We start from the raw sequence: 23870 nt of genomic DNA on the forward strand, positions 1-23870 counted from the left end.
AGCTCGGGATATTTCTCGCCCTCAACGAGTCTCTCCTTATCCATTCTTTGTCACACACGACACAGCAACAGAGTTTTCTTTGCATGAATGGTGAAGGGGGGGCAGGGCTTGAAATTAACTTTTTTACATGGTAGCACTGGTGCTCCTAACTTCAAAAAGTTAGGAGCACCAGCAAAATTTTGGGAGCACCCATTTTTTTTATTGCAACAAAAAGTCGACATTATACTGTATACATTACATTGTATGTGTGTAGTACACTTATCATTAACAACTTTTTCAGTTGAAGATATTTTTAGAAAAAACACCACTGAACACCACTGTGAACGAAAGAGGATGGTCAAAAGACAAACCTTATACGATGATAATACTCATCATCATCAGTATTATCATCGTCTAAGGTTTCTCTTTCATTCACAGTGGTGTTCAGTGGTAGCCTGACGTTGCCAGACCCAATTCGTGAATGGGTCTGGACACGGAGTGTACATTTCCTCTATTCCCGGGGGGTATCAACGGCTGTCACTCAGAGTGCCCCTTCACGCAATTGGAAAGACGGAAAACCAGATTAAATGAATCCGATCAGATCAGGGGAAAAAACAGTCACACCAGAAGAATTATTTACACTCGCACCAGTGCTCCCAATTATATTTTGAGGGCGCACAGATGAAATTTGATGATTTGATGAAGATTCGCACAGATGAAATGAATCCAAAACAGTCGCAATGTCAAGCCCTGGGGACATAGAACAGTAACGTGAAGTGCCACGAGGCAATGCATCCATGAGTGCCGTTGCGTGTCTAGCCAACGCGGGTGTGGGGTTGTACTTTGAAAATATCAGGGGCGTATTTGTTGATGCACAGTGTTTGCTGTTGTTGTGTTTTGGCCTTTATAACTGGAAAAAAATTCAGCATCAATATTCAGTTTTTAATATTGATTTTCAGTTTCCATCGGTCTACAACCTTCCATCGAACTCTTGGTAGAAAGCAAAAAAATGCATTTCCCAAACATGTATGAGTGTTCCTCTCAGGGTAAGTTTTAAGAGAATTTGAATTTTCAATTAGTTTAAGACTGTAGTTGTAATATTTTTGCATCAATTAATCCACATTTGATTTATTTTGAGACAATGGCATAGACTAGACTCTGTGTGTCAAATATACTCCCTCATTATCTGCTCCCAGCAAAACTTTGTAGTTTTCTTTGTGGTGAGCAGTAAATCAACATTTTGTAATCAGTTGGTCTCATTCATGAAAAGTTTGTAAATCTTTGAGTTGATGTGCACATAAAAAAACTTAATTCTATAAATCTTCACCGCATTCATAAACCCTGTGGAAGACTCTGATTTGATCATAGGCATGTGTGAATGTTCATGAATGCCAATCAGTCGTAAACTGACAGCACGGTCCCTCTAGTCAGCAATTACCATACATCCTGCCTATGAATAGCAAGTGACAACCATACATGGAGGTGATAATTACTATGGATAGGTGCATCCTGTCAACCTACGAACATGGAGCAAACAAAGAGAAAGAAGAACTTAACTTATAATATTTGGTGTGACAGGGACAGATAAATCAAAGGCCTGGAAGGAGCTAAAGGATGTCATTAACTCTGTCCTCTGTTGTAAGAACCATTCAAAAAGTTAAACCAAAATGGTTCAGTATGAAACTTGATGCAAAAAAAAATGCATAAGTACACAAAAGAAAGAAACACAAAAGCTACAAGAGGCTCCTCCCAGTCACAGCTACAGATGAGTACATGGCCTGCATCATCAGTTATTGTATTAAGTGATGAATCAGAAAACAACTGGAAAACAATCAGTCACGTCAGTAGACGCTTATATGTTATGAAACCTAGTTTGCTATAATCCAGCAAGGAGATGAAACCTCAAGCCTTGTTTCCACCAAACACTTTAGGTAAGGTATCTTTGGAACCAAAAATAACCCTTTGAGACACGGTACCTAGACCCTAGGTCCATTTAGTGTTTACACCACAAACAGCAGGGCCGTAGCCAGGGTTTAGCAATTAGTGAGGTCCAGAATTTGAAAAGAATTTGACTAAAAAATATATGCATTTTAATATCTGTTTGGATCACTCTAGTTGGTAGTTACTTTATATTAGGCTCAGAGTTTGGTATAACGCGTTACAAAGAAACGCGTTAGAGTACTTTGATTACTTTTTGCAGTAACGAGTAACCTAACGCGTTTGTTTGCTGTTTGAGTAATCAAATACTTAAGTACTGTAAGGCAGATCACAATCGTTAAGTTTGACCCTCCGTTATCCTGTCATAAGATGTGTTATGTGTTGCTAAATATAGCATGTTGATTGGTTAGTGAGAGTCACGTGAGCATGCATGAGAACGTAACGAGATTACCATGTTACCATGGGTCCAGCGCCTAAGGAGCCAAGTGCTGCAGCTGTGCCAAGACCCAGCTATACAGCCATCTGAAGTGGATGCCTCGTTGGTGCCAGAGCTGCCACTACGAGAAGATACCGCTAAGGATCCAGCAGAGGATGGGGCATCTCTGAAGTCACGTGATCCAGAGGAGACCCCTCAGCATGGAGCTCCAAGGTGTTCGCAGGAGAAAGGGCAAGAAGTCAGAGATATTTCAGAAAATGCTGTGAGAACTTTCAGTGGGCGAGTAGTTCATAAACCAGAGAGATACAGAAAGTAGTCATTAAAAGAGACTGTGAAGTTAATCTGTTGATTTATTAAGGCATAACTTAAAGTGGGGAGTTTACTGTAATTGTTTTGAGTTTCTAAGACAGTGATGTAAGCTAATAGTAATTTCAGTTTTCAGTTTTGTGGACATGTTTATTTGAGTCACCTGTACTGAAGGGACTCAGTACTCCTGGAGGGGCGTAGTGTAAGGCAGATCACAAACGTTAAGTTTGACCCTCCGTTATCCTGTCATAAGATGTGTTATGTGTTGCTAAATATAGCATGTTGATTGGTTAGTGAGAGTCACGTGAGCATGCATGACAATGTAACAAGATTACCATGTTTTCAGTTTGTTGTTGGATGTTGAACGGTGCTCACGGCTCACTGCATGGACAGCCTAGCTTGCTGTTCTGTACCCGAGCTAGAGGCCACAACCCAACCTAAAAAGCGTGCCATTGAGATGTATCAATCAATCAATCAATCAATTTTATTTATAAAGCCCAATATCACAAATCAGAATTTGCCTCACAGGGCTTTACAGCNTTTTAAATTCAATTCTGGATTTTACAGGGAGCCAGTGCAGAGAAGCTAAAAAAAAATGTATGTTCTGTACTTACCGGCTGAGGTCCAGTAAAGTCTACAAACGAAGATTCCTTGTTGTGTGAAGTACTTTCCACCCACGCACAAAGGATTACAACTCATCAAAAGGTCCGAGCACAACAGTACATTTTCAAACAAGACATCAGTTAGACATCCGTTACTTTTAGAGCGCTGGTCCTTCAGCTCCGAAACAGCAACGGCTGTCGTTTGGTTCTAATAACAGAGATAACGTTAAACCTATCGGTCTGAAAGAAGCCACGGAGCTTGTGGCTCGCTACGTGGTCGGAGAAATGCTGCCATTGTCTAAATAGGTGGAGTAGGACTCGCTGACAGACGTGAGCGTGATGTGACAGGTGTGTGTGATGTCATCGGGTTATTCTTGTCCTGTTTTTATTACTTTGGCTATTATCACTTGTGGTATGGAAAAGAAACTTTATTGACCGACGCGTTTCGGCTTGTGGCCTTCATCAGGGTCATCAAGAAACATATTGCACACATCATTTAAATAGGTTCATTCGAAATTGAAAAAGTAGAAAAAAATAAAAAATGCATGCATGTGACCAATCCTATGCATCCACATATATATATCTCAGCTAATCAATCACTAATAAAGGTGAGTGTGTTGGAAGCACATGGGACCTTTGGACCAACCAAATGATGATTTATTTTTTATTTTATTTTTTTTTTCATCTTAGCTTTAGAAACTACTGTTATATTATTTGGCGCTACGATGCTTCATATCCAGGCCTATAGAACAGGTCTATACCTTGTCCTTTTATTAAACAAACTAAATAGCCTCATGTTATTTATCTTATTTACATGACGGCATGTCATTTCTGTCTCCACATGGTTTCACGTTTGCAATTCTCCTCTGCTCTCTGTATCGCGCACAGCAGAGTTTCGCACCGATGCGCGCACACACACACACACACATGCACACACACATGTACACACACACACACACACACACACACACATGTGCGCACCCACCCACACACACACACACACACACACACACACACACACACACACACAGGTGAGCACAATAGAGCGCGGCTCGGGCGCTCCAGCTGGTGCGCTACAGAGTGACGTTGATTTACTGGAGGCATTTTATAAATGGCCGATTTTTGGAGACTATGGCGGGACNTTGGCGCTACAGATGCATCCAGGCCTATAGAACAGGTCTATACCTTGTCCTTTTATTACACAAACTAAATAGCCTTATGTTATTTATCTTATTTACATGATAGCATGTCATTTCTGTCTCTACATCGTCACGCGTTTACAATTCTCCTCTGCTCTCTGTATCGCGCATGGCGGTGTTTCGCTCCGATGTGCGCACACACACAGAAATGTGCGCGCGCGCACACACACACACACACACACACACACACACACACACACACACACACACAGGTGAGCACAATAGAGCGCGGCTCGGGCGCTCCAGCTGGTGCGCTACAGAGTGACGTTGATTTACTGGAGGCATTTTATAAATGGCCGATTTTTGGAGACTATGGCGGGACAAATTAGACAATGGCGAGCTGCCATAGTCTCGTCAATGTATGGGAAACACTGCCAATACACCAGATAACTTGCTGCATATCGTTTCAAAATAAAAGCTGTTCGGTGTGTTAATATGTTTACCATGCTGTTTGGGGCTTCTATTTTTTTCTCTTTGAAATTTTTTACAAGGTCCGGACTTCGGTGACCTCATAGCTGGCTACGGCCATGACAAACAGTAGCCTGCTCTTAAATGTGGGTCTCTCACTGGGATGCCAGGTCCTTTGGGATGGAGATTTCCGGATCTCCTCAGCAAATGGCACTGGGTTCTCAAACACCACAAAGATGAGCCTCATCAGGTCTTCTACAGTCTGTAAAATTTTGAATTTAAAGAGGCAACAGATTCGGGTTTTTTTTTTGCTTGCCGCCACCTAGTGTCAGCGGTGTTGCTCGCACTGTTGCAACGACCAAATTGAGCGTGGGGATCAGAGATAATCAATAAAATGTAGGCTGTAAAGCCACCAGTATACCTCTCTGTATATGTAGAATGAGAAGGTGTGTGGACACTATACTAAATAAATGAGTGAAGAGACCGAGTAACAATTATCAGATTTATCTGAAGAAAAAACAAATAGTAATGCAAATAATTATACCAGAATGCACAGTCCCAGTACATCAAATCATAGTAAATTATACCAATATGTACAATCAGTACAAACAACAGTAGACACGTAAGGGATAATGTAGGCTATAGTGAGCCGGTGACCGTTGAAAAATAACTCCCGACAGGGGAATGGAACCCTGACGCGCAGCGGAGTTATTTTTCAACTGTCACCGGCTCACTGTACATTATCCCGCTTAGAACATGGTTAACTACTAAAAAATTCAAATGTTACAACTGGCATCAATATAATTAAATTGCTGGCAGAGTGTATTGACAGAGGAGAGGTGTTCACCAGACAAACGGGAGCAGAGGAGAGGATTTTACTCCACTTCTCCCAGTCAGAGATGCTGGGTGCCCAGTAGCTGCGAAGGCTGCCCTCACATTTATGGCCAGTGACCAACATGATCTCCCTGCTCTTCAGGTCAGCTGGGGAGAGCTGTGTGGACTAATGTTACCTGATTTTGATGCTCCTCAGTCTAAGGCTGTTGCAGTGAAAAGTCCAGTGTTCACTTAGCTGGGCATAACTTAGCTGGGCGATGAGAAGAGAAGGGTCCATGTCATTGGTTCGACAGCCCATTGGTTCGACATCCCATTAGTCCGACTGTCCGCGGTGCTGAATGGCTTGCGGCGGGCGTATGGTGCGCCGCGACCGGCTTGAGGCGGAGCAGGCTCATGGCTTATGAGTTTGTCACTTTCTTTTTCATTTTAACCCATACCATGGTCTTTTCCTGACCCTAACCAAGTGGTTTTTGTGCCTAAACCTAACCAGACCTTAACCACAGGGCATCATGATGATTTCGGAACGGACTTTGGAACAATGAGTTTAATATGGTCGGAACAATGGGATGTCGAACCAATGGGCTGTCGCACCAATGGGCAGTTCCCGAAGAGAACAGAAGGAAGGGAGGGGGTTATCACTGTCTGAGGGCTGCCGTAGATGGCAACGAGGATGTCAGCTGACCAACACTCGCTACCCGGTCCCTGGTTGCGGCGATTTGCGATGCTGGCCAGCTAGGAGTTAACTAATAGCCAGTACAGTACAGTCCTCTCTCGTCTAGCTAACATTTAGCCGTGTTACTGACTGATCCATTAGAAAGAAAGCTAGCTGGACATCAGTTTTGAGTCCTCTTTGGTCACGGAGCTCCCTCCATCTCTTGAACGCCTCACTGAGGTTTACTCATTTTTCCTCTTCTTTTATCACTCTCCTTTTTGCTCTTCTTTGCCTCCTCAGACAGAGGAGCTCGTTTTCTTTCGCTAGGCTGTTTTTCACTTGTTTCCAAACTTTGTCTGTCTGCCATTGTGCTTGTGACTCAACTATCTCATGCCCAACTCCTCATAAGGACCAGCTCCAGTCCCTGATTGGCTGACCAACCAGTTTCGCAATACATGGCGTGTTTCCTGCCGTGAAGCAGATTTTTTCCACGGAATTTCGCCCCCGGTAGCAGAAGCTTATTACAAAAATTGCAAAGCCACTAAGTAACCTATGTAAATGCCGATAGTCTGATTTTACTGTGGCCACTACCCTGTGCAACCCACATTATTTTCATAATGATATATTTAGGAAAACATGCTATCTGTTGCCTCTTTAAGTATTGATTGATTTCCTGTTTTTTTTAATTAGGTGCTTCCCTTAATCCACCTTCCTTGTATATATTTCAAGTGTTCCCATAACTATTTCATATCTTTTATCTGATGTTATTATGTTGGTAATGAAAATAAAATTGTTTAGAAATTATACTGTATGTAGAGCCATTTTTTTTACAGTCTTTGCTGAGGGTAAAACAAAACTAAAATAATGAATTTTTGCTTTACTTTTCCAACATTTTGTTAAATCTCTGCTAATAGCTCATAGTAACATATGCACAAAATATGACATTTGTGAAATCTATTTACAGGTACTGTATCTCAAACACAAAAACATATAATTTCTGTGTTATGTATCTTTGCTTCTCGGGATACTCCCTCAGAGTAGCCTTTTACAGCTGTGTGCTGATGGCTGCCATCATTTAAGATGCCACAGACTGCGTACCCATTCAGACGGTTTGTGGAGGGTCCATTTGGTTTCCTACATCATGGAATCTGTCTATAGTGGAGAGGGGCATGATTCCCAGGGCCCTGCTGTGATGTGCTCCAAAAGACAAAAGAAAACGAAGTAACTTAAACTGATATTGCAGCAGATGAAGTCAACATGTAAAATGCTAAACAGTGTTGTCCCCTGTAAATCAGCAGACCACACATACCTATTCAGACACATTTAGAGACAGACAGACATACATACAATGTCCTTTCATTCCATAAATACTGTTTAGAAACGATATTGTGAACGGCTTCCATGAAAAAAAGCTCTAAGTAAAAATCCTGTTGCACATCTACCATGAATAAATGCAGGTCTTAATTCAACCCCAGGTCTGAGTGCTGTCGTGTTGTTGGCTAATTGCTTGAGCTAGCGTCAGATAGCTGCTTAGTTCAAACATTAGACATATAAATGTTGAAACTTTTGTCAGTAGCTCTGTTACATGCGCCACAATTCAATATTTCACTTCATTTTACTGTGACCACCCAGCTGGCAATGTAACTTACTGTAAGCCGAGTAGCAAAATCATTTCAAAACAATAACTTTGGTTAGCCAGTTAGCCGAAGCCTACAGCTATAATGCTATACAATACAATAAAGAAAAGTAGGCTTGTTTGGGGGCGTGGCTCAGTGGCTGGCAGGCACTGTGTGTATAGATAATGTGTTACATTGTGATGCAACCAAGTTACGGAAATAAAGCCAGGCATGCAAACGAGGTTCAGGCTGCTGAGGAGCTGTGTCTCTGTGGGGAGAGAGAGCCCCTTTTAGCGTGGACTTCGGGCTTTTGGCTTACTGCTATATAAAACACTAAAGAGGAGGAAAAAGAAAAAGCACAGTAGGTTCTCTTTAATTACCGACCATAATCCTCAATCAAGTGTTCACTAATTATACTGTACACATTTCTATGTTTTATCACTGTACACCTTGAAACACTTTATTTAAAGAGAATCACAAAGAGAATCATAACCGTTGAAAGTCGTCCTCTGTGACGTTTGACCTTTTCCTGCAGGGCACTGCAGGTGACGAGGAAGGTGGACATCCTGACTCCGCTCGGGGCTCTGTACTACAACACGGGCCGGTACGAGGAGGCCCTGCAGGTGTACAAAGAGGCCGTCGCCCTTCAGCCAGACAGCACGGACATCTGGCTGGCTCTGGTAAAGAGACACACATTCACTCACCTGTCACTGAATCATGACATGCAAGGACATCTGTGTGTGTGTGTATGCGTGTGTGAGTGTGTGGGTTGGGAAAGCTGCCACATCCAGGATATTCACTAATGCAACATCCGTCTGGTCTCCAACATTTTGGCAAAACCTGAAACAAAACTGTTTCACACACACACACACACACACACACATATTCACCCATTCTGTTTTTGTCCCAGGCTCAGGTTTTAGCCATGGCTGGTCGTACCAAAGAAGCAGAGAAGATGACCCTGGACATCATATCAAGAGAGGGCAGTTGTATCGAATGTTACCGCCTCCTGTCTGCCATCTACAGCAAGCGCGGCAATTACACAGAAGTATGTGTCTGTGTGTGTGAGAGAGAGACTGTTAATCTGTATGTCTCATTGCCTTTGTGTCTGTTGCTCAGAGATAAAATGAAACGCAGTTAATAGGCCTAACAGAGCACTTTTTAGCAGCTTGGGCGGGCTTTTCAGAATTGTTTTCAATGAGATTGAATTGTTTGTTTGCTGCTTTTGCGTTGCTGAGCGCCTCGCTATTTTCGCTTTATGCGCCTTGAGTTTTAACAGGAGTGCCCTGAGTGCATGAAGTTAAAAAAACTTTGACTCAGAGCAGAAAAGAGCATAACGTTATTTGCATTTTTCCCATTAGTCCAGTTGAATCAATTGAGAGACAGACCTTTTATCGTAGCGATGACAACAAACTAATGGTGGCTGTTGCTGAATACCTGGAGCTATGATTTTATTAAACTGTAGTTTCCATGAACAGATCAGAAAACAGCTACACAGCTGGAGAAAATAATTAAGATCGCAAGATGTTCAGATGTCTTGCAGCTTGCCTAGGGTGACGTTGAAAGTGAACTCATATTTAACACAAACCATGAACTGTGCACTACCTAATAGGTAACTAGTAGTACAATTTAAATGAAAACGTCTTATTCAATTGTATTTATAAAGCCCAATATCACAAATCACAATTTGCCTCAGAAGGCTATACAGTATACGACATCCCTCTGTCCTTTGGACTCTCACAGCGGATAAGGAAAAACTCCCCCCAAAAAAAACCTTTAACGGAGAAAAAAATAGTAGAAACGTCAGGAAGAGCAACTGAGGAGGGATCCCTCTTCCAGGCCGGACAGATGTACAATAGATGTCATACAGAACAGATCAGCATACTAAATTAATAGTAATCATCATAATAAATATACAGTATTCCATATGACAAAATGAGACATAAAGAGAGACAGAGAGAGATGCACGACAGACAGTAATGACAGTAGCTCACAACATTATTAATTTAAGTAATAATATTATGATAACAATTATGGCTATTGTGTTACAATATGTTGTAAGTATATGTTAATATATGATAGTATATTTATGTGACAATAATAATCGTGTATAATAACAGTAGAAATAGGACTAATAATAACAGCAGCAGTCGGCGGCATCAGGCAGGACCACGGCAGCAGCACAGCTACGTCACACGATCCAGGCACAGCTGCGATACGAGGTAACCTGCCACACAGTGGAGCTCAAAGGCTCCTGAGAAGAAGCCGAGTTAGTGACATGCAGTAGAGCCGCGTTTGCGGGATTCAGTAACAGGACATGAATGTTAGCAAAGGAGAAACAGAAGCTCTCTCTAAGATATGACGGAGCCTGACCATTTAGAGCTTTGTAAGTTAGGAGAAGGATTTTTTTTTTAAATTTTATACTATCCCTATCGTGCAAAGAGACTTTCATGACTGCTGCTTCAAGTGCCCTAGTGTGGACCATGCAGAGAGTGGTGTTCAGCATCCACCTCCCTGTGAAGCCTGTCAAGAGCTGTCCAAAATTAGATGGAAAGGATGGACAGGACGCTGAGACTGGGCTATAGTCTCATCTCTCAGCTGAGATCCAGGACCTGTTACAGAAACAGGTTATGTCTGTTGCCCCCACTCATGACACACAGATGGGGTTTTACTCTATGTACTTCCTGGTTCTCAAGAAGGCGGGAGAGTTCAGACCAATTTTGGATCTCAGTATCCTAAACCAATGCATTGCTGGCAAGTCGTTCCACATGCTAACCATCAAGCACTTACTGGAACTGATCCAGACAATTGGTTTACAATCATCGGAATCATCAGAATTGCATCGGAATCATCAGAATTGTAATTGGATTTGTAGATGATGGGGTTCTGTAGGTCATGTTAGACCATGGGGTGTGGACACGCACTGGGGTGGTTTGCAGCCAAGTGTGAGGTGGTCAAGATAAGAGCCAGTGGCCATAATTCTCTGCTTGAAAATGGTTTGTCTTCTCTGGGTTGGGAGAGAGTTACTGCCCAAGCAAAGAGTGCAAGTATCACTTGGTCTTGTTCAGTGAAAAAAAATAGAGCATGAAATGGACAGGCAGCTTGGTATGGCATCAGCTGTGATGTGAGCGTTGCATCGGACCATGGTGGTGAAGAGGGAGCTGAGCTGGAAGGGAAAGCTCTTGATTTACCAGTGCATCTGCATCCCAACCGTCACCTGTGGTCATGAGCTTTTCTTGGCTCGAGGAAAGTTTTACAAATATACAACTTCCATGGATCAAAAATTTTTCAAAGAAGGAGTCATAATTGGCCTTGTTTGCACCTCAAGGCGTCCTGTCAACAGTTTTACAGATGTCTCTTTGTTAATGGTGGTCCACTGAATTTGTATCGTATAGTATTATTATTATAATGTGCCACCTGCTACTCATTATTCAGTATCTTTCCCAAGAATACTTAAGCATGCAGAGTGGAGGAGCCAGGAATCAAACTGCTGATCTTCCCATTAGTGCTCCAAATGACAAAAGAAAATGTAACTTAAGCAACTTAAACTGATATTGCAGCAGATGAAGTCAACATGTAAAATGCTAAACAGTGTTGTCCCCTGTAAATCAGCAGACCACACATACAGTGCCTATTCAAACACATTGAGACAGACATACATACAATGTCCTTTCATTACATAAATACTGTTTAGAAATGATATTGTGAACGGCCTCCATGAAACAAAGCTCTAAGTAAAAAACACGTTGCACATCTACCATGAATGAATGCAGGTCTTAATTCAACCCCAGGTTTGAGTGCTGTCATGTTGTCGGCTAATTGCTTGAGTTAGTGTCAGTTAGCTGCTTAGTTTGGACATTACACATATAAATGTTGAAACTTTTGTCAATAGCTCTGTTAGATGCGCCACAGTTCACTCTTTCAGTTCATTTTACTGAGACCACCCAGCTGGCAGTGTAACTTACTGTAAGCTGAGTAACAAAAGCATTTCACAACAGTAACTTTGGTTGGACAGTTAGCCGAGGCCTACAGCCAAGCACTGGGTGTACAGCCTCCTACAGCCATCTACGCCACACTTCAGCAATTGGTAGTAGCTTCCTTGTTTGTTTTTAAATAACAACATATAAAACTTGCTACTCATTATTCAGTATCTTTCCCAAAAATACTTCGGCATGCAGAGTGGAGGAGCCAGGAATCAAACCGCTGATCTTCCCATTGGTAGATGACCCACTCTACCTCCTGAGCCACAGCCATCAGGAATTATTAGGGCCCAAGGACCAATCGCAGGCGGTGGCAAAGTTCCTATTGAAACTGAAGGAATAAAGGCCAAGCACTGACCCCAGGAGGTGGCGAAAGCCCTTTTAAAACGGAAGGAATAATTATTAATAAGGGCCTGAGCACCAAAAAGGGTGGAAGGATCCTATCGAAACTGACAGAATTATTATAGCTTGAGTACCAACCGCAGGCGGTGGCAAAGGTCCAATTGAAACATAAGGAATAAGGGCCGATCACTGACCGCAGGCAGTGGTGAAGGCCCTTTTAAACTGAAGTAATAATTATTATGGGGCCTGAGCACCAAAAAGGGTGGAAGGACCCTATTGAAACTGACAAGTGTTATTAGATTAGGGCAATGCCCGCATGTGGTGGGGAAGGCCCTATTGAAACGAAAAGAATTCTTGTTAGGGCCCAAGCACCGACCGCAGGCAGTGGCAGAGGCCCTAGTGAGACTGAAGGAAGGAATTATTAAGGCCAGAGCACTGACCGCAGGAGGTGGTAAAGGTCCTTTTGAAACTGAAGGCATTATTAGGGCCTCAGCACCAAACAGTGCAGGGACTCTTGTAATTGCTATTGACTGTTATTATTAGGACCTGAAGACCAAGCAGTGTCAGGACTCTATTGTATTGCAAGGAATTATCAGGGCCCAAGCACCGAAGGCACCCTATTGAAATTGCTAGAATTATTATCATTTATGATTTTTATTTGTTGCCTTTTAGCACATTTGTGGGACCACTTTTCGCCACAAAACAGGAAGTTGGTGTAACTTCAGCATACATTGTCCAGTCAGCCCCAAATTTCTCATGCCACTCTTATAATATCTGGGTATGTGCCATCATTGACTTATGATCATAGCACCACCTACTGGCAACAGGAAATTACATGTTTTATACTTTAATGTACTCCTCTTCACAGCGTGAATAGATCCAACTCAAATGTGCTCAGAAAAGCCTTAAGACCTTGATGATGCATTCTTTTTAAAATTGTAAGCTTTCAATGATGATGCATTATTCATCATGAAATAGGTGGTTGGTCTAACTTGAGTGTAACTTGAGTGTGCATTGAGTGTACATTGTCCTACCTGCCCCAAGGTCCGACAGTACCCCCTACATAGGCAAAACGGCAAGGGCCTGTTCATTGCTGCTTGCAGCTTTAATGTATGATTTTTATGTTCCAAACTTGATCCCATTGTTGAGGGACTTATAAAAGTGGAGAAAATTCAACATCTGATAAAGGTGTCAAGCTTAAGTTTAAGTTTATTTACTTTATTAATCCCCTGAGGGGAAATTCAACGTTTTCACTCTTGCTTGTCAATTACACACAGGTCCGAAAGACACACACATGCACAAACAGGACCTATACATGCAAGTGGAGAGATCTCAGAGTGAGGGGGCTGCCGTTTGGTCAAGCGCCCCGAGCAGGTGGGGGGGTTCGGTGCCTTGCTCAAGGGCACCTCGGCAGTGCCCAGGAGGTGAACTGGTGAACTTGGTCCGGACGGGGACTCGAACAGACGACCCTCCGGTTCCCAACCCAAGTCCCTATGGACTGAGCTACTGCTGTTTTTAAAGTAAAAGCCCTCACCTTTAAATGGTTATGTTCCAGCACCACACACTGCATGCAGGAAACATCTAAGTTATGTGCATAATGTTCAATGATTGTGAAGATGCACAGCCACAATAACCAGTGTCTCAGCAGTACCCCCAGTGAGCGCAAAGGTGTGAGGAGTAGTTTATGGCTGCTTACCACTTCAATTTGTTTTATTTTTGTTATTTTCCAACTTAAATAACATAGATCTTAAGAATTACACAATTAAAATTTTATTTCATTTTCTTTTGACTGTTATACATTACAAATACTTTAAACATATACTTTGACTGTCATACATCTTTGTTTTCCATTTCTGACTGATTTTATACTTACTCCCTCCAATTTGGAACAGCTTCTGGATACAGTCTGGAAGCATCTTCTTTTTTTTTACCACATACATCAATGTTGCGTTTTTAAATCCACCAAATCTCTAAATTTGACAGCATGTAGAGTTTCTAAATCATTTTATGATTGGTTCATAATAACAATTGTTATAGCTCTCCTCTTTAGCATAAAAATGGGATTTGTGACAATTTTGTATGCATCTACCTAAATCTCCACACAGTAGGTAATGCACAGGTATGCACATATCTGATCGTGTTATTCACTTTACCATACTTGCTCAATCCACTTTCTCCTTTGCAAAAGTTGTTGACTAACTAAGAGAAAAATCAAGAGAAAGTGACATGGGCTTGTATGGAGCTATATTGGGGCCAAATGTTTTGTATTTGAAAAAATAAAATTTGAAACTGAAAATTTTTGATCTTGAATTTTGAAAAATACATCAATGTATTCAAAATAAAAAATAAGTGTACAAAAAAAATTCAGGTTAAATATAATTATGAATCACCCTGGTAATTCTTTTGAATAAATTATTTATTTCCATTTTTCACTTTCTTATATTTAGATATCTGAGATCCTATTTCTTTCAGTTGCACGTTTTATCTTTTGAGATTCAGGTCTTATTTTTTCCAGTTTCAAATCTTTTTTTCACATTCAGATCTTTCAGAACTTTCTTTTTCACTTTCAGATCTTTTCTTTTCAGTTTCAGACTTTTGGCCTTGATCTAGCATGGGGGCGTGGCATCAACTGAGAGAGGTGTGGAATCATGACAGACAGCTTAACAAAAAGACTAATGCTGTATTCTATTGGTAGCCGGAACCGGGATTGATACTGTTTCCGGTCCGGAAAGGTACAAAAGAACACCCGTTTTACCCGGAGGTCTCGTCATCAAACTCGGGCAAGGTCCAGGTAGCCCGAGTCGGTAGAATTGACGTCACGACGAAGATGGCTGCGCACATTGTGAATGGTAAACAAAGTGTTTTGTCCTCAATTTGTCCTCATATATGCTGTTTAATTAAGCATTTGTGTTGTACAAATCATACAAGTACTTTGCAATGGCATTTCTATTTCCACTGTTGATTTGTGTTGGAAAAAAAGTCTGTGCAAGCCCGTTGTAGCCTAAAGTCGTTTGAACCAGCAAAGTCTCCGGTGCTCAGCAACCATGCAAACAAAAACAAACTTACGGCGTGCCACCATGTTTTCCGGACTGTTGCAATGAAACGCTTTCAGATCAGACGTGTCATACGGTCATATAAATCCGACAAGGAATGACCGGCCTGGATTGCCAAACGAATGTGGCATAAGGACCTTCCTCTATCACGTTGCCTTCAGGGAATGTAGGCACTAAAACAATTCAACTCAACACTTTCTGTAGGCTACACCATGTGATTGGCAGTGACAAAACTGATGTCAGTGACAAACTTCCATTTGCACAGCATGCACGAATATCCTGCACGGCTAAATCTGTTTTAATTTCCACTGAAAGGCTAAGTCTGTTAATATGTCACTTTATGAAGTTTTAATAATCTTCAATACAAGGTAAGTTTATCCAAATATCGCCTTATTTGAAATTTACTCCGATGTTTTCGGAAGCGTGGAGCCCACACTGTAACTAACTCCCTGAAGAAATATTATCATATTTTTGGAAAACTGAAACAGTGATTCCAGAGAGAAGCAGACAGAGGGGTCTACAGTCTATGTTTGAAGGATATATCCAGGATGTCAAACGGACTCAGCAGCAACAACATGTTAAAAAGACAAAGATAGTTAGAAGCTAAAGCCGAACTATAGGCTACAGATCACAGTGTATAAGTGAACCACCACATCACTGCTGGTCGCCACAGAAGACAGTGAATATAAAGGGAAACTTTGCTATTGAACCAGTTGTGTGGCATCACAGTGTGAACAGATGAACAGTGTTTGGCTTCGCCCCCGTGCTGCTGCCAGCATCCAGACCTCCACTGCCAGACAGGCAGGGATCCCTGGGGGAAGTCAAACAGCGTTCATCTGCACACAATGCGATGACACAGTTCCCCCGCTTCCCTTCACTGGTTCCTGTACCACAGGGTCGATCTTTTTTCCCTGTTATAATCATTAACAAGCAAAAGCAACATGCGTACATTCAGCAGGCTATATCTTCACTAGCTAGCTAGCTAACCCTACATTTTTCAGGGTTTGATTTTGGTTTTGAAACAGGGAAGAAACGTAAATCTCCTTCCTACCTCTCCAGGTAACGAGCATCATTAATACACAACATGCCCCAGGCACAACATTTAGCTCCAAATCCACAAAACCAGCCTGAAAATGAAGGAAATCTGGAACGATTCCATTAGAGTCAGTGGAGCACGGGTGTGTTGTTGTCGGACCCAGAGCCCTTGAATTGCCAATCACATGGTGTAGCCCAGTGGCGCCATACAGAGGAGAAAAGTTAGGACAATTCCAAGGGACCCTGACTGACAGGGGCCCCAAAAATAGGTAAAAATTAATATAGAATTATTAAACCATCATCATTAAGATTTTTTATTTTTTTCAAATATAGTAATAAAATTAAAGGCGCTGTATGTAAGAATGTGGCCAAAACGGTTACTGCACTCAAATTCAAAATTCTGCCGCGAGTCGTGTCCGCCCCCCCCTCCCCTACAGATTCGAGGTTGCTGGACAGCAGCACGCTGGAGACTGATTTGTTTGCCCACGGGCGGCTGCCGTGGCAGGGCCGTGTCGCCGCGTCCGTGATCTTCGGTTTTCCAGCGGACCATTTGAGCAAGTCCGGCTTCTCTGCTGCTAACGCTGCTGCCGGGATACAGTGGAGGAGCCGGCTGCTAATGCTATGTACCGGGACACTGCTAATGCTGCTTGCCGTGCTGCTGTAGCTCAGTCGTAACTGTAACTGATGCTGAGACTCTACTGACTGCGTGACTGGTAGACGGCGGTGGGTGGCGCAACAGGCCAAAACACAAATTCAAAACATAAACATGATTTGCGGACCGTAAAATATTTTTTTAAATGCGAATATTCTGGCTGTACTATTGTTGTTGGTGAGATCAGTATGTTATATGAACATTATTCCTTAGTCTCTGTGACATATTAGGATGATTTTACGACTATTTGCTTAGATTTCTTACATATAGCTCCTTTAATGATCTCCTTGTTTTTACTTGTTTTTGGCAGTAAAAGTTAAATATCCCCTTTGACCAAAAAGTAAACATCCATATGTGACCCACTTTTTCTCCAAGAAAGCTGGGCAGCCTATAGTCTGTGAGTGGTAGAAATTAACCTGTTAGCTTAATGTCCATAGAGAAATAAGATAGCTACAGACTAGTGTTAGCCTACATTTCACTCCTTTTTAACCTACATTTAATCAGTGCAGGTACATGTTTAGCAAGACATTCACATTAAATCAGTTGTCCCTGCCCCTTTTACCAGACTCAACAGATGAGTCAGAAGTAGCAGCCCTGTCTCCCCATAACTTTACCCCTCCCCGTCCCAATGAAGAAGGTGAGCAACATTGTGTTGAATGACATGCCAGTTAGCATCACTGCAGGGAGTCTGTGGGAATTTCTCTCTCTCTGTTTTGCTCTTTTTTACCATTACAAAAAAGAAAACGAAATATTTTTTAATAACAGAAATTCAAAGAAATTATTTTTCCACATAATGATTATTATGAAACAAAAACAGCCTACAACTGTCTGTACTGGATGCTGGACAGTTGGAAACATTAGCCTAACTCAGCCTGTATTAAAGTTACAGGCAATATTAAAATAATCCAGTTAGATGCTTTCATTTAGATTGAATTTTGGCTGTTAAATGACATCTATAGATACAGACTTTATTATTCCCTCATGAAGGGCAATTTATTTGAGCAGCTTACACACACACACACACACACACAAAAAAAAAAAAAAACAAACATGTATCTAATGTTTTTAATCTAGTGGTGGTGATACAGAACTGTAGGTAATTTGTAACTGTAGGTAATCAATGTGATTTATTTTCATGGGGCCCAAAATTCCTGGCGGCGCCCCTGGTGTAGCCTACAGAAAGTGTTGAGTTGAATTGTTTTAGTTCCTACGTTCCCTGAAGGCAACATAATAGGGGAGGGTCCCTAGCCTTTTTGTTAAGCTGTCTGTCATGATTCCACACCCCTCTCACTTGGTGCCACGCCCCCGCACTAGATCAGGGCCAAAAGTCTGAAAGTGAAAAAAAGATTTGAAACTGTAAAAAAAAAAAAAGTTCTGAATCTAAAAAGATAAAACGTGCAACTGAGAGAAATAGGATCTCAAATATCTAAATATATGAAAGTGAAAAATGAAAAGAAATAATTTATTCAGAAGAATTACCTGAGTGAATCATAATTATATTTAACCTGAAAAAACTTTTTATACACTTATTTTTATTTTGAATACAGTGATGTATTTTTCAAAATTCAAGGTCAAAACTTGAATTTTCAGTTTCAAATTTTATTTTTTCAAGTACGAAACATTTGGCCCCAATATAGCTCCATAGGCTTGTTTTCACCTGGAAACAGACATAATTTGTCCATTCAGTGTGCACCATTTGTCCCGTTTAATTATTTTCCCCCAGAAGACCATTTGCAGCCTCTGGGCTTAATTCTAAGAGCAGAAATTAAAAATCTGCATTTTATAAGTCAGTGTGTCCAGTGTGTCTGCGGGGAAAATAGCAGGTAGTGAAAGGTTTTTTTTAAGCACCTGCTGTGATATTTGCTCTAAATCAGCAGTGCCCCTCAACAGTCACACCAGGAAGTACATCCAAACAGCAAGGCAATCAACTCTGAGAGTGGGGGATTTACATTTTTGTTGTGTTTTTGTTGTGTTTTTGTGTGTGTGTTTGTGTGTGTGTGTGTGTGTGTGTGTGTGTGTGTGTTTAACTGTGTGTGTCCACACCAGGCACTGGATGCTCTGGACAAGGCCCTGCAGCAGAGTCCCAGTGATATGACAGTTAGAGCAGAGCTATATTTCTCCAAAGGAAACCAGCTCAGAGAGATGAACCAGCTGGACCGAGCCTTCGAGGTACTGCTCTCATTTCTTCCTCCTCTCTCTCTCTCCCTGTCTCTCCAATCAAGTTTCCATTTAAACACATATAGTGTAACACAGTGTATGCCGTCCAGAGACTCTAACCTTTTCCTTGCATTTAACCCAAACAGTATTCCATTGTGAGTCACTCCATGTTCCTAAATAAGGTTATTCTGTATAATCTATCTAAGTTTTTATAGGTTACTGACTTTAAACAACAAGCATGCTCGCCTGGCTCGCATTAAATCACCTTGACTGTCTCTTACAAAATGCACCTATCTAACAAGAGACTCTTGTCTGTTGAGTCTGGAACGTGGAAATCTCCCTTCCTCTTTACCTTGGGAACTATGGCAATAGAGCCAGCAAGGAACCCTTATCTGAACAGCTGTACTCCCTCCACTACAACAGGTATACCAAAGATGGAGTGCGTTTACAACAAAGGTCAAGTAGCCTGACCTTGAGGCCTCTTTTAGGCCTTCTGCTGACCTGACTGTTACCTTAAGCTTAACTGTCACCCATTTCATTTACTGACCAAGGCTGAAGGCTGTAACAAAATTCCTTCACATTAAGATATGTGATTCAGGGGCGTCAGTGGGTTAGTGGATAGAGCAGGCGCCCCATGTACAAGGCTGTTGTTGCAGCGGCCCGGGTTCGACTCCAGCCTGTGGCCCTTTGCTGCATGTCATTCCCGCTCTCTCTCCCCCTTTCACACTTGACTTTCCTATCAGTTAAAGGCAAAACTGCCCAAAACAATATCTTACAAAAAATAAAAAACATTTGTGATTTGAGGCGACTAACTACTTGCGATACACTATTCTGCAGCGTTCTGAAAACCTGCCAGTTTACACCAATGCAATTGTCTGTGCTTCCGCTCTGATTTCCACATCTTTAGGCTCATTTTGTAGCTGAATATAATTTGTAGCTCCTTAAAATATGAATGCGAATAGTGACAATAAGATACTTGCTACAGTTGCATTTCTGTTAGTGATAAAACAGTAAAAACCATATAGAAAATGACCACCACTTCAAATGGACTGTAGTCATAATAAATACATCATAATAATTAAAATAATCATCACTGATTGATCAGTCACTGAGTATGTGTGTGTGTGTGTGTGTGACATACGCACATACAGCAAGCACTAGCAACCATCCACTGTCTGAACCCGCCATACCATGAGGACAGAGACCGACATATATCAACGGCTGCAGGGAGGTAAATGAGATGGACTCGGGCTCGGTGGGGATGGAGGGCTGTGTTCAAAGATTGCTACGGCAAGCAAACACGCGTCTGCTGACAGATTATGGACTTGGCCAGCTGACTTTGCTACAAGCAGATTGGCTGATGTGCCTTACGTTCTAAAACCAGCTGCTGGTGATTTGACAAGCTGAGTCACAAGTGACACCATCAGCCAGCCTAAGTCAAGCTGAGATGGGCCGGTTCACACTGCTGCAACATTTCTCTGTAATGTTCTAAAACGGCTTTGTCTCAACTTGCAGCTTTGGTCTGAATTGTGCTTTAGAGGGTCAGGTGTCAGTTCCAAAACACTGTTTGTAAATTCATCTAAAAGTATACATTGACTGTAAAGAATTAAAATAAAAAAAGCTGCCTTTGCAGGTATAACCACATCACAAACATCTAACAGATCCAGCTCATTACTGTGATTGCTTACAGGCAGGACTGCCTCACCCTGACGCCCTTCACTTTCACTTTGGTTATCATTTTAATAGATCTGTTGACACACTCTGATTAACTTGTCTGCATAGGAAGGTTTGATTGATCTCCTGAGAAAAAGCTTCAGAGAGGAGAAAGCAAACACACTAAAGAGAGGCCACAGAACACTTTGGGAAACACTGATGTAGTAAAAACAAAGACAGAAAGAGGCAAGGAGGCCATCTCAGGTCATTGCAGCTTTAAAGACAATAGGTTTAGTGCATGGGAGACTGCGTTATTAGTTGATACAGATAATGGTGTGATATGTAACTCATCTGGCATTATCTCAGTCTCTGAGGGAGCAAAAGAAATACAAGACGAGCAGTCTGAGAAACTGTTTGAAGTGTAACTTTAAACTGTTTTATTTTAAGACTTTTCCATCTTTTTTTTAAAATCTCAAGTGTGTCAGAGCAGGAAGTCTGGCTGGTGATTCAAACATCCACAGCTCTGCCCTATTCCCTGCTTATAAGAAACGTAAAGATATAAAGTGCAAATCTTGAGAGCGTTATACTGCAGACTTTTTTCATTAAGCTGAACATCCACAACTCCCGCCTCCCTCCAAAGTCCCATCCCCCTCCTCCTGCAACTCCACCTCCCTCCAAAGGCCTACTCCCCCCTCCTCCATTACGTCCTCATGACGTCTATGATAGACGTAGGCTTTGGCAAAGTAACGTTAGATTCAAAACAAAAAACGCAAACCCAACCCCAGAATTTTAACATTCAATCGGAGTCAGTGATGAATGATGAGTTTTAAAATGAGGTTACAGTGCTAACGTTAGATAGTAGCATTAACGTTACTAGTAAGTGGAAACGCACAAGGAAGATTACGTTAATGTTTCAGAGGCTACGCTACAGTAGGCTAGCGTTAGCCATTAGCAACTGGATGCTGTGTTGTCATATAACGTTATATGTTAGAAGCAAACTAAACATAACGTTACCTGTCCTGCACAGTCAAATGCAACCCTGAGTTTTGAAACTTATCCAGGGTCAGTGATGACTGATGAGTTTTATAATATAACGCAAACGCTAACGTTACATAGTACTGGTGACTGGCAACAAACAAGGATGATAATACAGATATTATGGCTGTACCCAAATATTCGGATATTCGAATATTCGTTTCTATGGGTAGGTATTCGTTATGAAAATTTGGTATTCGATATTCGTTTTTTTTATTTACTTTTTTTTTTTTTTTTAACATATTTTTTTGGTGCTAAATGTAGTCTTTTTGTTGTTGGTAAATGTAGGTTATCAATAAAGATCAAAACTTTTAAATTGCATTGTTAAAAATGTGAAAATATAGTATCCTACCAACTGAGCTTGTACGCACCGCAGGCTTGAGCGCATCCGTCTGAGGCTGTGGATCAATGCCAAGTTTTACCACTGTATCACTAGTCCCTCTAACTTGTAGCTGTTTTTTCGTTATCTTTTGAATTTAATATGAATTATGGAACCATTTTTGTCAACGTTTGTTTCCCCCGTTTTGTACAATAAATTATTGTTCAAAGTTTCAACAAGTTTCTTTTGGAGTGCGTGACACAAGTGTTTTTGAAAACGACCGCGGACTGTCACCTGCTCAACGCATCAGTACCTTCGGATGCCATGACAGTAATAGCCAATAATGTCAAAATATCATTTACAGACCGATTTAACAGACGATCGCTGCTGCCCGACCCGCAGGTCTATTTGCGGGTCCCATGGGTAACGGGTCAACCCCCGCATCACTACTCAGCTCAGTCTGTAAGGCTGTACACACAACAGTAAGGCTATAGACATTATATTCTATTCAGGCCGGCAGAACCAGCAGCGCATCGGCTCTACTGTGCACAACACTGCTGATTAACCATTTTATTGCAGCACAAAGTGTCTGCCAGCAACCAATTACATGCAGAGGCTTCCTACAACTTGTTTCAACGGTTCCGATTTAATCAGAAGACAAATTAAACAGGATGACTAGCCAATGTGAAAATCAAAAGAAAGCATAGAATAATGTAGTGAAGGAGACTGTTGTGCCATCACATTTTTATGTGGTCTGAGGGCAAAGATCCGGTCGCCGCTGTGCAAAACTCCGCAATACAATTAGGTCCGAAAAAACCCCGGAGGAGTGCTTCGCAAGGAGTCTTTGAAAGGAGCCGAGCCTGGCGTAAAACCGGAGAGAGCAGGCAGCACGGCCGCAGCACGGCCACAGCACAAATAATGAAAATTTATTATCCTAACAGATAACATACTGGTGGCTAACGTTGGCTAGCTAACTGCTTTTCACCTACATGTGCAATTTTATGTGCTTGCAGTAAGAAGAGTTTTCAAAAGTGAAGTTATCAGTGTTTGTCAGGAAGCACAGCAACCTCCATCATGTAACTGCTGTCTTTTCTTTAGATTTTGGTATAAAAAGCCAGATGTGGCCAGTTGCAGGTGGCAAATCTTTTGACATGGCTGGTGACCATGTGCAGCTTGGCGTCGTCCAGCTGACACTGTGTTCAGTCAGTTTCATTTTCACCTCTACACGTCATTTTTGTGCTGCCTACATCACCTCTTTAATGTTTGCGTACATTAGTACTCTTCATGACTGAAAGCACACAAATGTACACGTATGTCCATTCATGCAGATGGAGGTGGTCCAGTGTGGTCAGGAAACACTTTGCATCATGCAAAAAACGTAGTCACATGTTTTTATTGTAGTTTCTGTAGTTGGATTTTCAGTGGTTGTTGGATGGTGGTTGGTGCTCTGTTCTCACATTACCTTTTCATTTGGGATCAGAGATTTGAATTTCTTAGCTGGGCCTTGATCAGTGTCTTCAGACATTCACAACCACCTGTTGTTGTTCCTTGACTGGAATGATGTGACCATGGACGTCGTTACGGGAGTACAACAGACAGCAGCGCACGCAGCACAGCAGCACAGCAGCACAGCAGCACACAACACACTCACTGTCACACCAGCTTACAAGGCAT

General features: G+C 41.8%; 1 protein-coding gene across 2 annotated transcripts in view; it reads left to right on the forward strand.

Annotated features, from left to right (window-relative positions):
* Positions 1-23870, forward strand: part of tmtc1 (transmembrane O-mannosyltransferase targeting cadherins 1) — a 343046-nt gene that overhangs the window by 300102 nt on the left and 19074 nt on the right. The window contains exons 15-17 of one of the 2 annotated variants that reach the window (XM_050036057.1): positions 8506-8650; positions 8881-9018; positions 19079-19201. In XM_050036057.1, the coding sequence (XP_049892014.1) occupies positions 8506-8650; positions 8881-9018; positions 19079-19201 (406 nt within the window). The remainder of the gene's footprint in view (positions 1-8505; positions 8651-8880; positions 9019-19078; positions 19202-23870) is intronic. The other variant, XM_050036058.1, reaches the window with a different exon arrangement.

This window comes from Epinephelus moara, chromosome 23, assembly GCF_006386435.1.
Source record: "Epinephelus moara isolate mb chromosome 23, YSFRI_EMoa_1.0, whole genome shotgun sequence".
Lineage (NCBI taxonomy): Eukaryota > Metazoa > Chordata > Actinopteri > Perciformes > Serranidae > Epinephelus > Epinephelus moara.